Raw genomic sequence first — 26297 nt, forward strand, 5'->3', positions numbered from 1 at the left:
AAAGAGGGCAAATACCGACTTCATTTACTTAAAATAACTTTTCAATAACTTAAAAGAAATGCTCATCATGAAGGAATTCTACCGTAGCAAGTTTTTATCATTTTGAAAGACTGGCAACTGGAGGTGGCTGCATACTTGGAACGAAATTTGTTTGTGTGTACATACATACGATCTACGCTGAAGTATAAATGCTAGTGGACTTTTTTCTCTAAGTTTCTGGACTTGTTGAACAAGCTTTCTTTGTTTGGACACCCCTGTGGGGGAATGAAGGAAACTAGCATAGAATCGCTTTTTTTTTTTTTTCTGTAGCCTAGAACTTCTTGTTAAAAGTTCTGTTTCCTTCATTTCATACACACATACCTGCACACATTCCCCCCGCCCCCCAACAATAACCCTCTTCCTTTCACTTCAGTACCTACAGACTTGCCGGTTATCAGAAGACACGACTCTCCCTAATACGACTTCAAAACTCTAACAATTCAAAGTAATGACGTGGAAAATTCAAGATATAAATATTGGTTTTTCATTGGTGTGGAATCACAAATTTCCTCAAATCTTTAGCAGAGATGACCCTTTACAAAAGACATGATAGTTTATACTGCTTAAGAATATGACTAATTACTTTTCAATTCGCATTCGTGTGTCAGTAGGGCCCCCTCTGGGATGGTGTAAACTTATTCAGCTTCAAATGCAGCCCAGTATCCTGCCCTAAGTTCCAGAGGACCATTTTCCACATGAAAAGTCTTACGGATAGACAAACTTCCATTCAAGCCAATGTCAAGTTTTCATTGCAAGAAAGTAGCAGCCGTGTTTAAGGTAAGAAAGTTTCTGCTTTTATTGAAAATTTATATATGACTCAGTATTGTAATAAATAAACATAACCATTTTCACAAAAAATGACAGTGCTATGCTAAAGAAGAAAATATTAAATGGGGGATTTACTTGTAGTGGCAAGACAGACTTTTTATCAATACAGAATAAATATTAACAGCATTCGTGAGCCAATGTTGAGACCCAACAAAATGTAGGAATCAAGCATGATGTAAGAAATAATTATCCAGAGAAAAAGATGGTGTATTCTCGGATGATAAGACTGTCTTTGTAAACTGGTGCATATCAATTAGTCCCATCCTCACAGCTCACCTTCAAACCACAGGGCTTGTTTCTGGCTATGTTAAAGGACCATCCTCTGAGGAAAGCAGAGGAGAGGAACTCCATTATCCTTACAGTGAAACGCAACCACTGCAGAAAAACTCCGCTGGTAAATAGAACACAGTTTAATAAGTAGATTGGATATGATCTAACTATAAAATTTAGGTAACAGAGTAAGTGTTACATATGGCAGGGCTGGAAAAAAATCATGACATTTTTCTTATCCCCTTGTACCCCCTCCCACTGTCATTATGCTATTACCAACAACAACAATAATAATGTTTCAAATTTTCCTCTGATCAAAAAATGAGAGAAAATAACGAGGGAAGTGTTTTTGTTCTTTTTCGAACAGTTTCTTGAACACCTCCAATACCAATCACTCACAAGGTGTCTGTGCAAATCTATTTCACAGGATTTCAAGGAAATTGTTAACTCACAAAAAAATCCTTAAATGAAGCTATTTTGGAGTTCTGTATATTATTTGGAAAGGAGGGAGGAAAAGGGTGGTGGTGGTAAAGTAGAGGTAAAGTAGTACAATCCAGCCAAACAAAATGTTAAAAGTTTTAAATCAACAATGAGTCTGACTTTTTCTGGTTTGGGAAGCAAGACTCTAAAATGTTGGGAGAGATTCTTTCTGATTTGATGGCTACTGAAGAACACATTTCTCCTCTTTCTTGGCCATCTTGCCTTTGTTTTGCTCCAGAGTTCGCTCCAAATGCTCATCTTCTTCTTCGGCCCTGGATGTCAGACAAACAGGACAAACAGGAAACAAAATTATTTTTCTTCGTGGAGGGCAGAGCAGCACTCCCCCGTCGCCCAGTATTTGGATCCCCAGCGGGAATGGGGAGCACCAGGCCAGTGGGAGGCTGCCCCGGCCCTCCCGCGACCTCTGGATTGAACTTTCCGCACACTTCTCGGCCCCTCGGCAGGTGGCCCAGCCTCGACCCGACCCCACTGCCCACTCACTGCTTCTCCTGCGCGTCCAGGTCCCTGACGAGCGCATCGCGCTTGTTCACCAGGGCCACCAGCTCATCTAGCAGAAGCTGTTCGCGTCGCTTCTGGGCCTCGGTCTTCTGCCAGTCTGCAGAAGACGGGAGGCTAGTTACCCACCGGCAGGGCCTCCGAACACCCGGCCCCCCGCCCTCCCCTTCCCGCCTTTTCCAGTTTCCTTATATTTCTCAGCAAACCACATTATAGAGCCACTAGCTAGTGTTTTCTGGGGAGTTTGGCTGTTGTGGTGAAGGCTTCCTCGCTAAAAGTCTACTTCCTAAACAGGTCCTGTGAATGGAGATGGCTGCAGCAGGGTTGGAACCTGCTTAGAACCAGGTGTGAACTGGTGGCTAGCCTGAGGTGCGCACCTGAATCCAGCCAAAGTGGGGGAGGGGAGCTAGAGGCCCAGAAGAGGTTGGCCCAGGGGTTGGTAGTGGGGGAAGTGGGTAAATGAGGAGGCGGGAAACAGTGATGGGCGATAAAATCATTCTGAAAAGGCTAGAGAATCTGCCTGAGAACCTATCCTCCTCCCCCACCCCCACTCTCACCCCAAACAGCCCATTCTTCGCTAATTTCCTCTTCGCTCTATTTTAGCAGTTGGATGTATCTCACACTGGGCGCCATATGCTTCACAATAACTTTAAAAGTAGTGAATCGGCTAATTAGCATTTTTCTTTGAAGTAAAAAATAAATTTGCTCTGCAATATTACACTGCAGCTCTCGATCGCATCACAGCCAGTTTTCTTTTGGAGACGTTTGCTGGGTGGTTTCAAATCAAAGCACTTTTGCAAAGGAAAAATTACATATTTCTTTCTGAAACCCTATGTTAAAGGTTGGAAAACCCGATGGGCAGTGCTCTTTCCATGGATGGGGGGCTTTTTTTTTTTTTTTTGAAGGTTTTAGACCCCAATAATATATTTCCTAATCTTTGCTGGTCTGATGATTTCCTTAAGATGAGCAGCAGTTTCATTTAATAGAAACAGGACCAAATCGAACATTTAAAACACTTTTGAAACCAAAGCCAACTGCTCTCTGGCCAGACTGTAAGGGCTTGTAGCTGTCAATCAACCCCCAGTCTACCCCGCCTCCCTCATTAGGAAGGTAAACAATGAAAAGAAGAAGTAGATGATGAGGCAGATAGCAGAACAAATGAGGACCTAGAGGGAAACAGGACACCAGCTTAAAAAAAAAAAAAAAAAAAAAAAGAACCATGGCCACTGACTCCTGCAGCCCCCTCCCCCAGCAAATGCACTTTCCAAAAAACAGAGAGAAGTGCAATCCTTTTGGGTTTCTCTCTTCTCTCTCCATTGCCCTGGGCAATCATGTTAAAACTCACATGGCTGGTGCTTATTCAGATAAACCTAACAATGCACACCGCTGGTTACCATGTGAATCTTCACAAACCACACAAGAATGTGCTGGTTCAAATCCCCCCCGACCCCCTCCAAAGCAAAATTTATTCAAGACAGCAAACTGCTCAGCAGCTTTATGAAAGCAAATGGTGCTAGAGGGAATTCTATCTTGTATTTACAAATTAAAAATTAGATGCATCATCATGCAATAAAGGTTAGAAAAGCAGCAAAAAGCTAGACTGTTTTATTCAATTTATCACTATTTCTTTCATTATAAGCTCTAACACATACATACATATTTATATGAAACATGCTATATGTTAATTATCCACATTCGATATAAAACCACACAAATACATTAAATAACTGATCACTATTACATTTTTATTTTAAAAATGAAATATTCTATAGCATGGAGATGAATACAGAAACTATTTGGAAAGGGTTTCTTTGAATATAATAATTTAAAAAATAATAAACAGCAAAATTGAAGAGCAGCCATATATATCACAATTTTATTCTTTGGATTTAAATGCAACTGAGGAGAGGAATGCTGGAAAATTTTTTAATCTGGTTCTTGTTCTTAAATCAGTCTTATTCAGCAGGTAAATTAATAGGCTCTCCAGGTTGAAAAGATCTTAAAGGTCATCTAGTCTAATTTCAGGTAACTATAATTCTAGAAATATTATTTCAGAAAAAAACCTAAATGTGTAATAGATTTGAGACTAAATTTTATATTAAGATTACTAGTTTAATGAATGTTAATTTTTTTCACTTCCAACCTCAAGAAATCATTCTGATTATAAGCTTTGATTTATAATTATTTACTTCGAAACCATTTTGCTAACAGCTTTACAATTGAATACATTTTCAAAAATAGAATTAAATTGAAAATTATATTTAAAAAAATTAAACCAAGAAAACATAAATTTTAACAACACATATAATTTTCTTAATTATTCCTTCTCTGAACTTGACCAGTTGCTTTTAAGGCTTTAATTAGTAATTAAAAATACCAAGATTTCATTAATATTGAAAAAATTAGGACTTTAACAAAATGGATAAAAGAGGACATTAAAGAAAATTTTAACCTTTGAAGTATTGAGTAATTTAAAATATCTTAACCTTTCCCTAGCTCAGTAATGACATTTTCTATAACTGTAATGAAATCATTTAAAAATTAAGAATATTTAGGTAATTTTCATCATTTCAGAGTCAAATTTAAATGACATTAGAATTTAAAATATCCCAGCATAAATTTATAGGTTTTTAAAATATTAAATCTGTCATTACAGTGCTACATTAATATCTGTCTACAAAATATTAGTCAACTGTACAGGAAATAGCAATGTGCAGTGAATAGATTTTACATTAGCAAACTATACTTTTACTTCATGTTTGTTTTCTCAAAATGGGAATAAATTATATAATATATATGTACACAAACTCATACATATGTATACATATACATATATATTTGAATGCTAATTTGAGAAATTAAGTAAACTATTTTTATCTTTTTTAAAAAATGTAATATTACATTTAAAATTGATCAAGATTCACATTCGCATGTTCAAGCCTAACTGCACTGACTTTGGCTTGGACAAACTACAATGTGGGTTCTGATTAATTTAAAGATTCCAGTGTACTTTTGCTACAAAAGCCATATCCTCTTGTAACAAATAGGATTAAGTTTTGATGCTGCATTTGAGCCAAAGTGTTGAAATAAAGAGATTCTGTTTATGTCCATCTGCACTGAGCTGTTTTGTTAGTTTAAAAAACTCTTTTTTATATATAGGGCCAATTATTCACTCCCTGATTCAGTTTATTTGCTGAAGTTGATAATTACCTTGAAAAAAGGCAAGAGAAATACCTATAAACACTTTAATAGAAAGGACCTAAAGTTCTTGTAGTAAACCTTCAACCTTGCCACTATAAATAAGCCTGGCACTTTGATGAAAATTAACACTAGTTTTGTAAAGAGCACATTGGGGGATTGCAGTCAAGTCTTATCTTTAGTTCCAGTCAACTAGCAATCCTGAAAGAGTTTGCATCATCATCAGAACAGGCCATTTGATAGGATTCTACCGCTGTACCTAATCAATCTATGGAAGACTGTGGCTGTACTGTGTAACAAAGCTAAAATAGATTTACAAATGGGGTTTTAGGGGATAAGCTCCTCCACAGGATTACATATTGATTTTAAATATAAAAAGCTTATCATATAAACCATAACTACAAAAATAGTGAACCTATGCATAAATCCCTTTAGAAGAGCACCCACTTCAAACTCTAAGCCAGGAATAAATCAAGATGTACAAAATCCTAGAGAAGATCCATTTCTTGTGCAGAAAATGAACATACCACTTTCTAAAAGCCCACCCCAATGTGTGCAGAAATGAATTTATCTTTCTTGAGGGGGCATTAAATAATCTGGAACAAAAAAAAACTATAGGAAAAGTATCTAAAAGATGTTTGTTAGCTTGAGGGATCCTACAACTTAGTTCAGTAGAGTGAAACTCCTGCTATGAAAAACACCTCAGGAGAAAAAGGGTAAAAAACAGGCCAAAGTGATTATGGATTCTCAGAAGAATGGATATATTGAATATTTTTTTTTTTTGCTCTCAAACCAAGCTGTTAACATTTCTTTCAGTGTGCTATGGTTATCAATATTCTATGCTGTTCTCCTGGTGAATGGTTTCAGCAGCAGATTTATTTGAAAAGATTTTAGTTTATTTATTACTAAAACCATCTTATGGCTACTAAGTAGGAGGGATGGGAAAAGAGAAATGAACTTTAAAATAAAAGAAAGCAAAACAAAACTAACTACTGTTGCTTATTCATGTGTTTTTTTCTGTGGTGTGTTAACACTTAAAAAGGCTATTCATCTGAATGTGTGTCCACTCTAAGGGTTGGCTCAGAGGACACTGTCTTCACAGAGCTGATCTTCACAGTGATCACCACCTCTCTGGGACATCCCAGCCCATGTACTGCCCAGGCTAGTGGGGCAGGCCTCTTTCTTAAGACAGTATCTTTATTTGTAATCAACAGGCTGCTCCTTTTCTCAAGTCTCCTTTTTCCCTCAACCAGCAATGGAAACTGGCCGAGAGATTTAAGGCACAGTCATATATATACAGACAATGTATTTAAAACACAAAAGAGAATGATAATGCAAAACACTAACAACTGTAGTAAAACTGCTTTAAAAAGAAAAATATTTTTCCCCTTTTCTTCAAATATATGACTTTCTACTGCTTTTCTGTATGTGCAAGCAGGTCAGGCAGATAAAATATTCAATTATTTAACACTGTAAATCTGGTATATAGGGATAGGACTGCTGATGAAATTGAATTATTTAATGTGTCATGGCCCTGCTTTTAAGACAGTTATTTGGTTATAACATTGGTTTGGGGTTAGAACCAATATCTATCTTAAAGTCAACTGTATTGTATCAAGCTGTATTTTGGGGATAGTTTATCTTTTTATACGTGAAAGCGTAGATAAAAATGTAAAGAATATTCTGTGTTGAGTGTAGTGTACAATGAATCTATAAATAATAAACTGTATGATGAGTTATATGTATTATATATACTATATATAAACATTATATATTACACATACATATATATAATATAAATAGTATTTGCTGTGTCTACTTTTCAACTGACTATTTTGCTCTTTTAAAGACTATACCATGACTACAAAAACTATATCAAGAGGAAAAATACCATTTAGTATAGTTGTGCACTTTATTTCAATGGCAAGTTTCACAGAACTTCTTAAATAATTTTGACAAATTTTATAGTCATTATCAATGCTATAATTTGATACATCTGGGTAGCCACTTGAAGGAAATTGGCTAACTGAAGCCTTTCAAAATAAGGTAAATCAGATTTCTAAATGAGGATATACAAATGTTGCCAGTGATATTTATCAAATGAGTTTATGAATATAAAAGTAACTAAAAATGAAATGTCTACAAGCATATATGATAGTATTTAGACAAATAGCATGCACTTTGGTGACAATATTTATTAAAATATTTTAAGAATATAAGGCTTCACTTGGCTTTCCCTTATGTACTTAAATTTCCAGTTTCTGAACTAATTAGAATTGACTTATTATGGATCAGGTACCTTATCAGGTGAAGAACAAAATTACCATGGACAGTCAATGGGTTAAGAGGTCAATATAGAATAGGAAAATCAGTTTGCATTGATTAGACAAAAGGTCCATTTTACAGAGCCCAAAGGATTAGCTTTTAAGCAGACATCTTTGAACTATAAGACATTTTCAACTGAGATATAAGGAGAACAGCATTATAAAACACCTAAGAATTAAAAAAAAATCATATATAGTAAATGCCAGATAAGCTAGCTGATGTTTACTGATATATGAACCATGCATAGGATTACTATATAATTCATTTAAAAGCTTTATGAAAAGCATGAAACTGTTTCATTTATCTCTTATGCCAATCTTTGCCCAGATATTCACTTAATACAAGTTGGAATCTTAAGAACTGTAGTAGACTGAACAGGAATATATTTCAATGTTGACATCAATTAAATATTAAAGTAAAATTTAGAGTCTGGATGTAAAAAATCAAAATGAAAAATCTTTTCCAAACCTCCCGAGTGGAAACAACTTTAAATCACACTTAAGTAAAATGTAATTAAATCAATCAACTCCTTATATTTTCCATTTTATGGACATATAAGCTTACTGAATCAAAAGTTAAGACAATTTTGTGCTATTATTAATAGCAAACATAATGATTATCTATCTGAATTAGGGTCCTTAAGTTCATATGGATACTGCTTTCTGCCTCCACGGCATTTATTTGCAATTCCGGAAGGTCCCTAGTACACCAGATCTAGTAAGACCAGAAGTGTATTATATTCTTTAAATCTCTTTGACAACTGACACGTCACATACCTCACCCCACCATAGCATTTCTTACCTTCAATGGCTAGCATTGCCCTCAATTCCCGGTTCAGCAGCTCATACCGTCGTTCTAAATCATGTTCTTTTTCCCTGGGCAAGGTGCAAAAGTTCATCAATATGCTAATTACTAAATCATTAAACACTTAAAAGAACCTTTAGGTTACATTGATTTTAGGACTCATAACTGACTTTTCTCTTTCAGTTTAAGCCACTCCAAATGAATGATACACAAACCTAAAACCTTCCTCAGTCGAATATTTACTAGTGCTATTATTTTCCTCCTTCAATTCTGAATGTTACATAGGTATATTTTAATCTGAGGATAATTACTCACTTTCTTCATTGCTTCTTGTAGTAAATGCCAAGTATAAGGCTATTTTCTAAAATATTTTTCATAATTTATAATCTCTTTCTTCCAAAACTCCATATGAAAAGAATACAAGAAACATGAAAGTACCAGCAGTGCAAATTTAATACAGAGACCACAATTCAGGATTTGTAAAGTTTTGTGCTTCTTCATAACTCTTTTATCAAGTTCAGGCATGGCAGAAATTATAAAATTAGACTTTTTCACTAAAATAAACCACGTAAGCCTGCTCATTCTCACGCTAGGTGGCATACTAGAAGAATACTGCTAGTGAGCAGAAAGGAACGTGCTTAAGTCCTCCGGTGAACTAAAATGCTAAAAACTAAGAATGCTTACATTTTGTCTAGACTCCATTTTACTGTAATTCTTATAATCACAAAAAGGTCACTTTTGTTTTAGTAACTTATCTTTTATCCCAAAATTTAGAGTAACATCACCTGAGACTATAAATGTACTTTTGTCCTTATTAAGAGTTATTTTATTTAACTTAGAATTTGTTGTTAAATAAACTTTAATTTTATTTATCTTCCCCTCTCTCAATATAAACCAAACTTCCTTTCCTTGTATAAGTGATTTACTTCTTAAATACAATAATTGTTTATATTCCTTGGCTTTCTGTATAATAAACACTTTTTCAGTGTCTACTGTTCCATTTAAAAATTCTTATAAGATGAAAACTGTCATATACTATTTTTTATTTTTTTATAAAACATGTAATCGCTAAGGAAAGGGAAAATACCGAATAAATATTAAATCCCAAAGAAGGCAATAACAAGAGGCCTAAGATTTATCAATGTTGTAGGCAAAACAAGCATAATGATGAGTACTTACAGAAGAGAGAGCTGATTCATTCTTCTTATTAAGGCATTTTTCTTATTAACTAACATAAACCATTCCTGCATCATAGCTTCTTCTTCTTCTGTGTTCCTTCCTATAATTCGGGAAGAGTTACCTTTTACTATACGATGTTAAAACAGGCCAAATAGTAGTTTAGCACATAATTTTTTAAACATAGAAAACATTTTACTTATTCTAATACTATATATTAAACTGCTTATAAGAAGGTTAAAGTCTAAGTCCTGAAAAAAGAAAAGTCAATGTTAAGGTGGTATTATTCGGCATGCATATTTTACTCTCCGTGAACATACCTATAGATCATATTAACACTAAGTACAGTAAACAAAATGTCCTACCTTTTAAATTCTCCCTAGAGGCTGACTTGCTATTATGTTTCAATAAGGAACTCACAGTGCTGAGAGACATATGGTCATGATTAAAAAAAATTAAAAAATCATTATGAGACTCACAAGACTAGCAGGAAGATCAGGGAAGTCCAGAGATTGTGTGAAAGCTTCCATTTTTAACAACTTGCTATTTTCTTATTTTCCTCCCCAAAAGTAAACTAGAGATATATATGACATTTTGGAACTCATCATCCCTAATAGGGTAGACTACTTATAAATTACTAAATACACTGTAAATGACCAGGCTACAAAAAAATACCCACAGCTATCTATGAAAAAAAAAATTTAATGAACATCATGATGTTCAGAAAACATGTGAGCAGAGTGACAACTGAACATTTTAGATTATAACTGATTGTACACAGGAGATACTTAAAATTCTCCATTGCTAATATCCATCCCATCATCTAATACCACCCTGCCACTTCCTCACAAAGGCCAATATAATCCATATTAAGGATTATAATATAGTATATGTTTGGCATTTGTTCATGTAGAAGTAGGCCACAATTATACTGAAGAAAAATATTAATTTTCCTAGCTTCCTTTCTCTCCCTTCAAATTATACCTACTCGAATTTCTAATTCTTCAATGTTTATTTATTGAATTTTTCCCATGACTGGTTTATTGTTTTGCTAAGCTATTATTTAATATTTCAGTCTAACTTCTGTATGGCATTCATAAGGTTAATTTAAATATCTATTAAAAATTAAATAATTCCCCTCAGATTGTTATTCCCTAAGTTTGATTTTCTTTTCAAGTAAAATGTCAAGGATAGCCCTCTTCCACCAACCCCACACTTCCCTTCTCCACAGGTAAGTATGATTATAGTTTAACATATCTCCTTGAGACCACATTGATAGCTATGTCTATCACACATGTGTATATACTGTATCTATAGACACATACGTTTCTTTCACATAAAAGCTCATATTACATATTCATCTATGATTTGTTTTGTCATATTGTCCAAATATCTATCTCATTCTTTATAGTGCTTGCATAAATTATGAGCATACCATAATTTATTTAAATATTTCTACATTAATACAAATTTAAATAATTTTTAGAATACAAATAGAATATAAAAAGCTAATCTGTGTGTAAGGGATTAAACATGTATTTCAGAGCATCCCTATAAAATAGATAGCTGTTGTTTACCAGTAGGGAGAATAGTTGAGAATATATGCCTTCATTCAATGCTGTTAAAACTAATGGTACGAAGCCGACTTAGGACAGATTCTTTTAGAGTCTGAACAAAAGTCTTTATTGTTTTACAGTATTTTTAATCTCTCTTTTAGGGTAGCTGGTTTTGTATTCACTTTGGACCATGTGATGTCTTGACACTGGTCATGTGATATAGGCTGCGATAGGCACAAATCCCTGGGTAGCAACAAAAGAAGAAAGAGTAAAAAGAAAAAGCTGAGAAAAAGCTTGCAATTTGGAAAAAGGCCAATTGTACCCTGGTGAAGGCCTTTTTGATCAGTGAAATGCCACATGTGTGCAATATTAATAGGTGTAGATTTTATGATATTTTACTTTCCGATTAAAGACTTAATTCTTGTGTTCATAACCTATGTGATTTCTAAAAATATAGACTTATTAAAACTTTCTTTTGCGTTTAACTTAACCTATAATTTGAGGTTTTCAGGCAATACTAGAAGCAATCAGCCTACTCTTAAATTAGCATCATTTTCTTCAATGGAAGGCTGCTTCCTTCAGAATAACAATATTGATGTGGTACTGTGTTATTTTCAGTTTAACTTATGCCTATGAATTCTAGTGAAGAATAAGAGATCTCCTTCCTCTAATTGTTAGGAAATGACTAATAACAAAAGAATCTCATGTTTTACAAGGAAATAAGCCTAAAAATAAGAAATATTTAAGGACACATTACTCATTGCTTCACAGAGCATTTAACTGGAAAAACATATTTGAAGATAAATCAATTCTGTATCACCAAATCCTTATCTGCGATAGTATACAATGATGGACATCTATACGTAACCTCATACTAAAAAAATTAAAATTTCTTCTAATACATCATTACACTATTGTTTTCAGGGCTCTCAAATTTTTTAAATTTAAAAAGCTTTTAAAAGCCAGTAAGTTGAACCATTACAAATTAATCCTGACTTTAATAACTGGTTAAAGACCCCTTTAGCTTTATAAGTAACAAAAAATATTAAAGCCTGTGATCACAGTGAGCTTTTCTCATTTCTCCTCTAACCATTTGTTATTTAATCCAATACTAGTAATCCAATTTGTCCATCAGACTTTTAAAGGGCAGAATGCAACTTCCTCAGCTTAGACACTTTTCAAAGTACAATATATTTTTCAAATGAATGCTGGATGTTTCATTTTTCCCAACTGTTCGTAGCTCTAATGCATGAGGAAAAAAAGAACAAGATGAACATTGTTCATACTGATTAAGTAAGAGCTCATTAAAGAGCTGTCAGTGTGGTACTTTGAATATGCATGAAGCATATAATCAGATCTAGTACCGTCACTAGAGGAGAATACGGTAAGTACAAAGGATTGATTTAATTACTTAGAGTGGGCTGTGGTGGTAAAGCAGTCTTGTTAGTGCAAAAAGAAAAAGAGGTTGTATTCTGGCACTGCTAGAAAAAAAGGCAGTTTTAGCTTCTGCCACAATACCTAATCTCAGAATAAAGCACTTTACATTGTAGCTTAAAATGAAGACTGTCATTATTTTATAAAATGGCCATAAATCGTTTAATCTTATTTAACCTAACCTGGTTAACTACCTCTTTTTCAAAATTATCTTTAATTTGTAATTACAACCACATTTTTGTCACCTAGACCAACAATAATCCTTTTTAAATTTTTTTCAGTTTCACCATTTAAAAAATTCAAGACATACACTATTGAAAGCCATTTTGAAATTAAAAATGACAAAATAATATACTACAGTATACAATTACTAAAATGTGAAAGCATGGCTGAGTTGTTACACTATATTTTAAAACATAGTACCTCACGTTTATTATAAATAAATTACCAATAAAAACATAAAAACTACTTAACTAGTTTTAACCTTAACATTTTAAAGTATTGGACTACTTAATATAATCTCTGGTAATATTTTTTCCTACTTTGTTTCCTTAAAAACTTGTTTTTTATTTTGCCTCCAAGACAATGTAACATTTATTTCGATATCACAATCCTTAAAGTCAGTTTTTTCTTTTAATCCATTATTGCAGCTGGAGTATGATTTGTAAAAATTATTAAATAATCAAGGATAATGATAATAGCAGGAAAAGTAACTATTTGTAAATATAACTTCAAATTATTCTTCCTATCACATAGTTAACAAAAACCACTTGATAGAAGCATATGATGCAGAGCAGTACATGCAATAGTCAGTGTTAACTGACAATATCAACTACTTTACATTACATATCTTCCAAGAAATCTTCAAAGTTATTATTTTTATTTAGCAATTCATTCATTTATCCAAGAATCTGTATGTAATTTTTATTTATTTTTTCAGAAGTAGTATTTTCAACATGTTTTAAAATGAATAAAAGTGATGTCAAAAACCAGAAATTATGAATGTTTTAAAAACTGTCTTCTCATTAGCTTTTCCTAATTAATCTTTCACCATAAAATTATCTATCTATAAAGATATATTTTAGACAATGAATTCTTATATAAATGCAAAATAAGGAATAAAACAATTTTAGCTGAATAGAAGACGAATTCAATGGGAAAGAGTAAATACATATAAATGTAGGCTGCTGTTACACAAGTACACAAATTCAAGATTTTCTACCATGAAATCATTAAAGAATGCTGAAATCTTGCCATAGCCCCATAGTGGTGATGGCTGAGTAGTAATCACATATAGCCCTTAAAGGACAGAACATAGCAAAGCTAAACCAAACACAAAAACAAAAAAACCTGCCATTACAAATTGTCCTGATGGTGATTATAAGAATATGACCTTTGAAAGACATATGACAAAAAGACATATGATACATGAAGGTATCCAAGTAACTGGTATTTAATGGACGAAAGAGATGAATTTGGTGCAGTTACGTAGGGTCATGTAGACATTAACTCCAAAGCCAACATTATTGCAGGACTCCAGTGCCTCAGTTTTAGAAAATATTTAAACTTAGGAAATAGAGCTATATTATGAAAATAAATTTTACTACAAATGTTTCTGATCCAACAATATCCTCAAACAGCATCAGCATAGAAGAATCTCATAATCTTGATGTTTTCAGCAGTTTTAATTGTCTTAAAACCATTTGCTCAGCCTGATATATTTATAATATTAAAAGTACAAACTTTGGGAAAAATCCTGTCTCCTTTGGTTGAAGCAAAAGAAAAACTGCCATATTCTCTCACACATATCTTTTATTTACCTGTCTGCTAAGACAGAATGTGGGGAGAGATGTGAGGTAGCAACTTTCTACACATGACTTCTAACAGACCCCTATGCATGGACTTTCTACAGGAGGAGGCACAGACAACTTCACCAAAGTTCTTCCTCAATAAACTTACACAAAGGAAGAAGCTATTTCTAAAGGTTGGAAGTTTACAGCAGTCTTCTTGTACCAACTCCTTACTCCTTAATGGGGTCTGAACTGACTTTTTTTTTTTTTTTTTTTTTTTTGAGACAGAGTCTCGCTCTGTCGCCCAGGCTGTAGTGCAGTGGCGCGATCTTGGCTCACTGCAACCTCCGCCTCCAGGGTTCAAACAATTCTCCTGCCTCAGCCTCCAAGTAGCTGGGACTACAGGCGCCCGCCACCACGCCCAGCTAATTTTTTGTATTTTCAGTAGAGACGGGGTTTCACTGTGTTAGCCAGGATGGTCTTGATTTCCTGACGTCATGATCCACCCGCCTGCGCCTCCCAAAACGCTGGGATTACAGGCGTGAGGCACCGCGCCCAGCCTGAACTGACCTTTTTTTTTTTTTTTAAATCATTTTATTTATTTATTTTTTATATTATACTTTAAGTTGTAGGGTACATGTGCACAATGTACAGGTTTGTTACATATGTATACATCTGCCATGTTGGTGTGCTGCACCCGTTAACTTGTCATTTACATTAGGTATATCTCCTAATGCTTGAACTGACCTTTTTTATACTGAAGGTCAGCACTGGATTTCTCAAAAGGTAACACACTAAACACAAAGTTAAGGCAGAAATAAAAAAGCATCAAAGTAGTCATTACGGAAAAAAATATAACTGATAAAATTATTTATATTTACTTATAGCTTAGGTTTTTTTTGTTTTTGTTTTTTGTTTTGAGACAGGGTCTTGCTCTGTCACCCAGGCTGAAGTGCAGTGACACGATCTCAGCTCACTGCAACCTCCACCTCCAGGGTTCAAATGATTCTCTGGCCTCAGCCTCTCGTGTTGCTGGGATCACAGGTGTGAGCCACCACACCTGGCTGATTTTTGTATTTTCAGTAGACGTGGGGTTTCGCCATGGTGGCCAGGCTGGTCTCACACTGCTGGCTTCAAATGATTTGCCCACCTCGGCCTTCCAAAGTGTTGGGATTACAGGTGTGAGACACTGTGCCCAGCCAATAGTTTAGTATTTTTTTTTAATTACATATGGATGATGATGCATCCATAACTTTTTTATTGCTAAGAGCCTTTAAAGGTAAATGACTCACATTTCAGGTAACGCATGACTATCTTGACCATCTACAGATGAGCATTTGACTAAAGTTAAAACACTCAGAACTCCAAAGCTGTATTTATTTTTTAAGGTACATTTAATGTATTTTGTAAAATAGGATAAAATACAGTCAGTCACTTTTACAGGCATAATTCTACTGGATAGACAGTAGTATTCTTGGAGAATCAATTAAGCGAGCTCTAGTAAGGGGAAAACTTGAATTGTAAGCTTCCCTTACAGATGGATGCCTCCCCCTGCCAGCTCTCCACTCTCCTGAAGGCCTTTTTGTTTGGGCTGCATCTGGCTGACTCCATTCTACCCACTCCCTGTCCTACAGCCTTCTCACAGTCATGTCATGGGAATGACTCAAGTGGCTCTAGAAGTGACAGATATATTAATATCAAAGATGAACATGAATAGTTGAGTAAAATAATTTCTTTAAAAGTGGGAGTGGAAGCTGGGCGCAGTGGCTCACGCCTGTAATCTCAGCACTTTGGGAGGCTGAGGTGGGCGGATCACCTGAGGTCAGGAGTTCAAGACTAGGCTGGCCAACATGGTGAAACCCTGTCTCTACTAAAAATACAAAAAATTAGCTGGGCGTGGTGGCGCATGCCTGTGATCCCAGCTACTCAGGAGGCCAAGGCAGGAGAATCACTTGAACCTAAGAGGCGGAGGTTGCAGTGAGCCGAGACCACACCACTGCACTCCAGCCTGGACGACAGAGCGAAACTCCATCTCAAAAAAAAAAGCTGGGCATGCTGGTTCATGCCTGTAATCCCAGCACTTTGGGATGCCGAGGCGGGCAGATCATTAGATCACAAAATCAAGACCACCCTGGCTAACACAGTGAAACCCCGTCTCTACTAAAAATACAAAAAAAAAAAATTAGCTGGGTGTGGTGGTGGGCGCCTGTAGTCCCAGCTACTTGGGAGGCTGAGGCAGGAGAATGGCATGAACCTGGGAGGTGGAGCTTGCAGTGGGCCGAGATTGCGCCACTGCACTCCAGCCTGGGCGATAGAGCGAGACTCCGTCTCAAAAAAAAAAGAAAAAAAATGGAAGTGGAGAAAAGCAATATTTCTAGGTTAATGTATTTTAAGATGTGATTTTTAGATATGTGTGTGTGTGTGTGTATATATATATATATATATAGCTAAATATTAAAACAGATATTCATAAGCATTTATACATTCATGTAGGCCAAAATTTCAGGGGGGATATTCTCATTGGGAGAATGGGGTTCATCTTTATTTAGGTTATTTGGATACACGTGATAGAGCAACTGACTCATAAATGAACTTTAGAATAAAGACCTCTTATAAATTAAGGAGCATATTATGAATGTTTACTTACATTAATTCTGAGAAACTCCTGTAGATATAACTATAAATTCTGGTAGTGTCAAGCATGATATATAATTATATAGTATCTATAGTTTCATGGTTGGTTAGATCAGTCATTCTGAATATAATGCAAATAAGATGAACATTGCATCCACACCCAATATGGCTTCCGTTGGCCAGGCATGGCGGCTCATGCCTGTAATCCCAGCACTTTGGGAGGCTGAGGTGGGCAGATCACCTGAGATCAGGAGTTTGAGACCAGCCTGACCAACATGGTGAAACCCCATCTCTACTAAAAATACAAAAAAATTGGCCAGGCATGGTGGCGTGTGCCTGTAATCCCAGCTACTCGGGAGGCTGAGGCAGAAGAATCGCTTGAATCTGGGAGGTGAAGGTTGTGAGCTGAGACTGCGCCACTGCACTCTAGCCTGGGCGACAGAGCAAGACTTCATCTCAAAAACAAAAAATATAGCTTTTGTTCAGTTTAGCTTTTAAAATAATTGAGCCCCTTGATCTCAGACTAATTATTGAAACTCTCTAAACCTCAGTTTCTTCATCTCTATATGGATAATGGTATTACTTACTTCACGATTGTTGTAAGAATTGAGAAAATCCACATAAAGTACTTAGTGCAGAACCCAAGACTACAAGCTATGATGATAATAATGAAGGGGGTGATGATGGTGTATATAGCCCTGAGGCAGGAACTGGAGATACAAGATAACCAAGATGTGGTCCCTGCCCTCAAAGGCCGCATAGTCTAGTATGGAGACAGACATAACCAGGGATAGCTAGATGAAGGGTAAATCTGTAAACAATTTCATGGACACAAATTGTATTTTTAATCTTGGCTCCCATAACAAAGTCTATAGTTAGTGTTCCATTAGTCATATGCAGGATAGGTGAAAAATGTGGGTGAATCAGTACAAACCCATCTCTGCAGCTGGAAAAACAAAGCAGATGCCCTACAGGGTCAGCAGTGTCACTGTGGCCTACAAAAGATAGCCATAGCTATGGTAACATAACAATGTGGCTGTGCTCCAAATAATGATAGTCTAGTTATTGACAGTGGGTTTTAGAGACTTAAAAAAAAAGTAGATAATGGAATACTGCTTAATATCAAAAAATAAAAAAGGTACATTTTAAGATTGAAAATTATGGACTAACAGAACACATCTACAAGTTTGCTGGTTATGAACATAAAGTTTAAAAAATGAGAATTACAATATGAAGTACAAATTGATATCATTTGAAGAAAAGAATGACAACAACAGAATATCAAATACTTATAAAGCAAAAAGCTTCAGTGGGAAAGTAAGTTTTCATCATTTTTATAGGAAGATATTTTGGTGTTAAAAGCACAGCACCTTTAAAATCAGCTTATGAAATTGTCAGTGTAGATGAAATAGCTTATTTACTAAATGCCAAGTGGGACTGTGATTAGATTCTACTGAAAGTATGGAAAATTAAATATATATAATTTTTAAAATATAGAAATACAAATTCAGACAGATAGGTTTTAAATGTGTTCCAGATAGGTTCTTTCCTAAGAAAGGGTTTCTCCAAAGATGTATCATGCAGTCGGACAACTACTCTTGTAGGTAACCTGCTCCAGTGTTGCTTAAAGTCTCTACAAATTGGCTCGGGGTGGTGGAGCATGCCTGTAGTATCAGGCACTCAGGAGGCTGAGGGGAGGATCACTCGAGCCTAGAAGTTCCAGGCCAGCCTGTGGAACATAGCAAGACCAAAACCCTTAAAAAAAAAAAATCTTTAAAAGTCCTTAAAATATCATACCCAGGGTGTCTCCAGAGCCTCCAGTTTCCAATAAGGGATGAGTTCAACCCTCAATTAGCTGCCCGCACAGTAAGTTTCTTTTCCACTCTATACCTGCTTTGATCATGCTTGGGTTCAGATAACCAGGTAACACTGTGATATATCCTTCCTATGTACCTTCTCATTTACTTATTTAATTGACAAAAAGCGTATATATTTATCATGTCCATGTTTTGAAATAGGTAAACATTGTGGAATGTCTAAACTATGGTAATTAACATACGGATTACATCATATACTTATCTTTTTTTGTGGTAAGAACACTTAAAATCAACTCTCTTAGCAATTTTGAAGTAAAATACACTGTTAAAGGCCAGGTGTGGTGGCTCACGCCTGTAATCCCAGCACTTTCAGAGGCCAAGACAGGAGGATCGCTTGAGCCCAAGAGTTCAAGGCAAGCATGGACAACATAGCGAGATCCTGTCACTGAAAAACAAACAAACAAACAAACAAAAACATATACTCACCACGTTGCACAATAGATTTGGTGAACGTATTCCTCCTATCGAACTAAAATTTTGTATCCTTTCACCAACATCTTCCCTGACCTTACCCCTACCTCCCCTACCATCTTAGCCCCTGGTAACCACCGTGTTCTCTATGAGTTCAATGTTTTTTGATTATAAATATAAGTAAGGTCATATGATATTTGTCTTTCTGTGCCAGCCCTATTTCACTTAACATAATGTCCTCATATGCACCTTCCTAAATATCTATAGGGGAGAGCTGATGGGAATTATGCTTCCCCACTTGCAGCCCGCACCCACATTTATTCTCAAACCACAGAAGCCTAAGCAAAGCAGGACAGTGTAGATCCTTCTCCAGCAGCTTTCTAACTTGAGCAGGATTTCAACAATTACACAACATCTTGAAATCAAATGCAATAAATGCTGTTCTTCCAGACCAGGCCAGGTGATTAGTGTGAATTTCAACACTATAATACCACATCCAGTGCCCCTCAGTGGTTCTCTGGAGAACCATTCTCTTCACTTGGGTACACGTTATCTTCACTAGAGTACACTCATGACGAACTTGGGTCTGTATTGCCATTTCCTGAAGTTGAGAACAACAATGTCTCAAAGAGACTGTCATGTATTTCCTTCATCAGATCACTGACAACCAATAACTTTCTTATAGGCTGGGAATAATAATGGTAGTGATGTTGATGATGATGATAATAATAGCATCAACTGTTTAATGAGGTTATATAATTTACCTCAAGTCATATAGCTAGTCAGTGGTGGAACCAGGCCTCAAATGCAGCCAGTTTGTCTTGTGAGCCACCACTCTTAGCCACCCATTTGACACTTAAGGACTCACAGGTAATCAGTCTTACCAGAACAGACTCTTTATTTAGAATTCAGGCCAACTTTGACAAAGCCTTCAGAGTGGCTCTGATAAACAAATGAACACAAAAAACCTTCAAAACTCTGAGAAACAAGAAAACCCTCATGCTGTTCACTTAGTTCATCCATAACAGAGGGGATTTCATTTAGTCTTCCCATGTGTATGCCATTGGGACTTAGCAATGATGTCAGAGCAGCATACCATTCTTCATAGGAGGAGTCAACCTTTCTTCCTATGCAAACATGTCCATAAGATCCTTGAATTATAGGTTGGTATATGATATCTTACAGAAATGGGATGCCTAGACGAGACCTGTTCACTTCTTGGGTAACCACAAGTTACCTGTGATTCCAATTGAGGCAATGGAAATGGCCATTCAATGAAAATGGCCAAGCAAGAATACTCTGCCTAGCACTGGATTATCAGGATACATTCAAGTCCAGCTATGCTCTTTAAGAGCTATATGAACTTGTGTAAGTTATTTATTCTCCCTAAGACTCAGTTTCCTCATCTGTAAAAAGGAAACAATGGTACTACTTCATAGAGTTCTGTGAAGATTAAATGAATTCAAATATGTAAAGCACTTAGAATAGTGCCAGGCTCATGGTAAATAAATGCTATGTAAGTAATATGATATTGCTATTATTGTTTCTTTCTTTCTCTCACTCTCTCTCTATACACACAGACACAAACACACACACACACACACACACAAGGTAGAGAGCCATATTCATTACTCAAACTTCGGTATCCTCTCTTGATTCCTAGAATTACTGATAGAGCAAGGCATGGTGATTCCTCCCAGCAGAGTGTCAAGAGTTTTTCTGACTGCCTATGCAAGCATTAGAAAGGACTATCCACAGAAGTAAATATGTTGGGCAACTCAGTGCAAGTCTGAAGTTGTTAGTTTCATTGAGTATATTTCTAATGTCTTTATGTATTCATTTTACTGCACCAATCAACCAAAATGCATCCTAACATCATTCGGCCTTTTTAAATCCCCTCAATGCACCCAAACCCATCAACTACCCATTACCCATTTTTCTTTTCTTAAAGCAGCTACTCAATTGCAAACCCTCCATTAGACATTCCCCTTTCCAAGGTTACACATGTTCTGTTAAGTGTATTCCAAAATCCTTGTGCTAATTGCCATTTTGTTCAGTTAGAAGTCTAGAGAAAATCTAATGTGTGACTCCCAGAATCTCTAAAATTCCCAAGGATTAAGTTATTTTCATATTTCTTCTCAACTTAATCCCCAGGATATGTTCAGTTGCCCCTTTTATCATGATATAAATTTTAAAATGCCCCATAGAGTGAAGAATATCACGGTACCCCAATAGTTCACCTCAGATTCTGGCATAAATCTTATGCGTCAATCTCAAGCAGTTAGCTTTATGTCCTTGTGTTGTAATGTCCTTTCCCTTCTCTCCAAAGCTACAGCCCATTTAAAAAGGGCCAGAGCCTCACGCCTATAATCCTAGCACTTTGGGTGGCCGAAGTGACAGGATCATTTAAGCTCAGGAGTTCAAGACCAGCCTGAACATAGCAAGGCTTTGTCTCTACTAAAAATCAAAAAAGTTAGTTAGCTGGGTGTGGTGGTGTGCACCTGCAGTACCAGCCACTCAGAGCCTGAGGCGGGAGGATTGCCCGAGCCCAACAGATGGAGTCTGCAGCGAGCTATGACTGCATCAAAGCAATCCAGCCTGGGTGACAGATCAAAACCCTGTCTAAAATCTGTTTAGTCCTCACAATACACCTGTTGACACAGTACTTCATTTTCATTTCCCATACTTGTCGCCATCAAATCAAATTACATATTTCAGAGCTTAGCAAAATATCTACCTAATCTACACTAATAATTTTGTAGGATGATTTTAAAGAAAACATTTTTATCATCTATAAATGATGAAAACTAATCTTTTAATGAAATTCCATTATCTGAAACCAAACTTTGTTGGCTTTATGAATGTTTAGTACTTTTTTCTAGAATGGCATTCTACTTTTTTTTTTTTCCCAGAGTGGATCTCGCTCTGTTGCCCAGGCTAGAATTCGGGAGAGCAATCATAGCTCACTGTAACCTTGAACTCCTGGGGTCAAGCAATCCTCCTGCCTCAGCCTCCTAAGTAGCTGAGACTACAGGTGCACACCACCATGCCTGGCTAATTTTTAAATTTTTTGTAGACATGGGGTTTCACTCTGTTGCCCAGGCTGGGCTCAAGCAATCCTCCTACCTCAGCCTTCCAAAGCATTGGGATTACAGGTGTGAACCACCATGCCCAACCAGTATTCTACTTTTGAATAGCAATGTTCAGTATAACTTTGATTCAAAATAAGCATCTGAGTAAAAACAAATGGTCTTAAAAGTGTTAAATTTTGACTCCATCTAATTTTTTTTTTTTTTTTTTTGAGACAGGGTCTTGCTGTGTTGCCAAGGCAGGAATACAGTGGCATCATCACAGCTCACTATAGCCTTGACCTCCTGGGTTCAGGCAATCCTCCTGCCTCAGGCTCCTGAGTAGCTGGGACCACAAGCACATGCCACCATGCTGAGCTCATTTTAAGTTATTTGTAGAGACAGGGTATTGCTGTGTTGCCCAGCTGGTCTTGAACATCTAGGCGCAAGTGATCTTCCCATCTTTTTTGTTTTGTTTTTTGTTCTTTTTGAGACAGAGTCTCGCTCTTGTCATCCAGGCGGCAGTGAGATTGTGCAGTCTTGGCTCACTGCAATCTCCACCTCCTGAGTTCAAGTGATTCTCGTGCCTCAGCCTCCCAAGTAGCTGGGATTACAGGCACCTGCCACCACGCCTGGCTAATTTTTGTGTTTTTAGTAGAGATGGGGTTTCACCATGTTGGCCAGGCTGGTCTCGAACTCCTGACCTCATGATCCGCCCACCTTGGCCTCCCAAAGTGTTGGGATTACAGGCGTGAGCCACCGCGCCTGGCTGATCCTCCCACTTTGGCCTCCCAAAGTGCTTGGATTACAGGTATGAACCACCAGACCTTGCATTGGCTCCCTCTAATTTTATTCTCATAAGAAAATAAAATATTTATGACTTTTAATAATTCAATTCTCTAGAAAATTTTTATACCTGAAATATAAAACTATCTCTAATTTTTTAAAGCACTAAAATTTGTAATAAACTCATTTTTAAAATAAACAATTATATCAATCTAAATGTCTTCCTTGACTTATATCTTTAACTTTCCTTATGGAGCTAGATCCTTCAAAAGCACAACAGATATAGCCATGAAGAGATCTGTCAGGTTCCAGTTCAGAAGTGTCTAATGTGGAGGACAACATGCTAGTAGGGAAGAAATGTTAGTGCTTGACACAATTCCTAGTTTTGGCCACCAAGTGGTGCTATTAATTCAGAGTGAACTGGCACTGGGGGCATGGGATTGGTTGGCTTTGGGGTGGGTAAAGAGTAGAAGAGCAGTCTACAACCAGTCAGTAAGTACAAGGGACACTGACAAGCCAGATGTTTGCAACTCTGTATACTGTGAATTCATGTATCAATGTCAGTAGTTTAAACACAGAGGATAAAACTAACTTACATACTTTCATTTTTACAGGTAAAGTCCACTGTCTTTCCTTAGGAAAATAACCATTTATGTATATATATTTGTATCAAATCTGAGCCTGTAAAGCTACACAGCTGTAAAAATAATCACACTATTTTGATTAATCTTTGTTTCTCTAAAAAATTCCTCCAAATTCCATTAAAACAAAACAAAAAACCGTTAAAGAAAACCAAACTATTAAGCAAACATTACAAACATTAATTAGTAATATTAAGCATCTAAAAATATCTGATTTATTACTATTATTATTTGATACAGAGTCTTGCTATGTTGTCCAGGCTGGAGTGCAGTGGTGTCATCTCGGCTCACTGCAACCTTCACTGCTCAGGGTTCCAGCGATTCTCTTGCCTCAGCCTCTTCTGTGGCTAGGATTACAGGTGCACACCACCACGCCCAGCTAATTATTGAATATTTAGTAGACATAGGGTTCTGACATATTGGCCAGGCTGGTCTCGAATTCCTGACCTCAGGTGATCTGCCTGCCTCAGCCTCCCAAAATGCTAGGATTACAGGCGTGAGCCACTGTGCCCGGCCTCTAATGTTTTTTAAAAAAATAGGTATCAACTCAACAGGTTTTCTTTAACTTACACTGTAAACTTTTTCTGATGAGATAGCTCCTTTGAGTGCATGAATACTTTTCACATTTCAGCTCAGAAGTGACAAGTGCGGATAGGGAACAGATACAATGACTATATAAGTTCAGTTTTCTTATGCAAACCACCTACAGGCCTATGAAAAGTGTTAAAAACATAATGAGTAACTAAAAGAAAGACTTAATAATCTACCATCCACTAGAAGAACTGGCAATGTTGGCCAGGTGCGGTGGCTCATGTCTGTGATCCCAGCACTTTGGGAGGCGGAGGCAGGCGGACCACCTGAGGTCAGGAGTTCGAGATCAGCCTGGCCAACATGGTGAAACCCCATCTCTACTAAAAATACAAAAATAACCTGAGCATGGTGGTGCATGTCTGTAGTCCCAGCTACTCGGGAGGCTGAGGCAAGAGAATCACTTGAACCTAGGAGGCGGAGGTTGCAGTGAGCTGAGATCGCGCCATTGCACTCCAGCCTGTGCGACAGAGTGAGATTCTGTCAAAAGGAAAAAGAAGAAAGAGGAGGAGGAGGAGGAAGGAGGAAAGAGGAAGGAGGAAGGAGGAGAGGAGGAACTGGCAATGTCTCCACAATAGAATGGCCAATGATGTGAAAACACAACTTTGTAAGCCTGCATAACAATGAAAGTAAGGTTCACGACTATTCAGTTGGACAGCTCTGTCTCCAAGATGAAGGACCTAACAAGGGTCAGTAATGCATCCAGTTGTTTCTATACATTAGCATCCGTATTTTTAAGTAAAAATGTTTCGAATGCCAGGCACGGTGGCTCACTCCTGTAATACCAGCACTTTGGGAGGCCGAGGTGGGCGGATAACGAGGTCAGGAGTTTGAGAGCAGCCTGGCCAACATAGTGAAACCCCGTCTCTACTAAAAATACAAAAAATTAGCTGTGCGTGGTGGCAGGTGCCTGTAATCCCAGCTACTCAGAAGGCTGAGGCAGGATAATTGCTTGAACCTGGGAGGCGGAGGTTGTAGTGAGCAGAGATCGAGCCACTACACTCTAGCTTGGGCGACAGTGTGAGACTCCGTTTAAAAAAAAAAAAGTTTACATTTGGGGAAACTGGGAGAAAGGTGTCGGAACAGAGCTTGCACCCTTCTATAAACTACCTTGATTTTGGTTCGGGACTGAGGGGCCAACGCATACATACTTATCCATCTCTGATGTCATTCTCTGTCAAAACAAATTATGAAATGTTGGTTAATCTTCTTAGGGGATGAAGTCAGGATGAAACAGAGGAGGATAAATGCATTTGTAAAGCTGACTCTTACCTGATGTCCTAAAATAGATTTCTCAAAATACAATGTCTAAGTTCAGTTTGCTTCTGTAAGTGCCTAACACTCATATAATAAGTGTAGGAATTCAGATAAAGGGACTAGCACAATTCCTAAGGCTTCCTCCTAGTTATTAATCTATCTGTGAAAATTATGGCATTCACAAAACATTCATCAAAGTTACTTTTTACATATAACCTAAGGGTTGAAAAACAACACAATAACAACAAAAATAATTCTCTAGCCTTATGTCAAATTCCTAAACCAGTACTTTTGGCTTTTCTGGGGGGCTGGGGGAGAGACAGAGGGAGAGATGGAGGGAGTATAAGTGGGTGTATGTGAGTTGCAGAGAAGAGGAGAGTTATGATAGAACGAGATGTGTATATTAGAAGCTAAGGAAAATTTAAAGTAAATGTAGAAACAGCTGGGTGTGGTGGTGCATGCCTGTGATCCCAGCTACTTGGAAGGCTGAGGTGGGAGGATCACGAGTCCAGGAGTTTGAGAACAGCTTGGGCAACATAGAGAGACCTTGTCTCAAAAAAAAAAAAAAAAAAAAAAAAATGAGGCCAGGCACGGTGGCTCATACCTGTAATCCCAGCAC

The 26297-nt window shown here is 36.8% G+C and overlaps 1 protein-coding gene across 34 annotated transcripts in view; it reads right to left on the bottom strand.

Annotated features, from left to right (window-relative positions):
• Window positions 1–810: 810 nt before the first annotated feature.
• EHBP1 (EH domain binding protein 1) overlaps window positions 811–26297 on the bottom strand; it is a 369744-nt gene continuing 344257 nt past the window's right edge. For all 34 annotated transcript variants that reach the window (XM_055108336.2, XM_055108346.2, XM_055108338.2 and 31 more), the window contains 4 exons: window positions 9640–9739; window positions 8458–8531; window positions 2119–2233; window positions 811–1889 (listed from right to left, as the gene is read on the bottom strand). In XM_055108336.2, coding sequence (XP_054964311.1) covers window positions 1799–1889; window positions 2119–2233; window positions 8458–8531; window positions 9640–9739 — 380 coding nt within the window. In that variant the 3' untranslated portion in view covers window positions 811–1798. The remainder of the gene's footprint in view (window positions 1890–2118; window positions 2234–8457; window positions 8532–9639; window positions 9740–26297) is intronic.

The sequence above is a fragment of the Pan paniscus genome, chromosome 12 (genome assembly GCF_029289425.2).
Source record: "Pan paniscus chromosome 12, NHGRI_mPanPan1-v2.0_pri, whole genome shotgun sequence".
Taxonomy (NCBI): domain Eukaryota; kingdom Metazoa; phylum Chordata; class Mammalia; order Primates; family Hominidae; genus Pan; species Pan paniscus.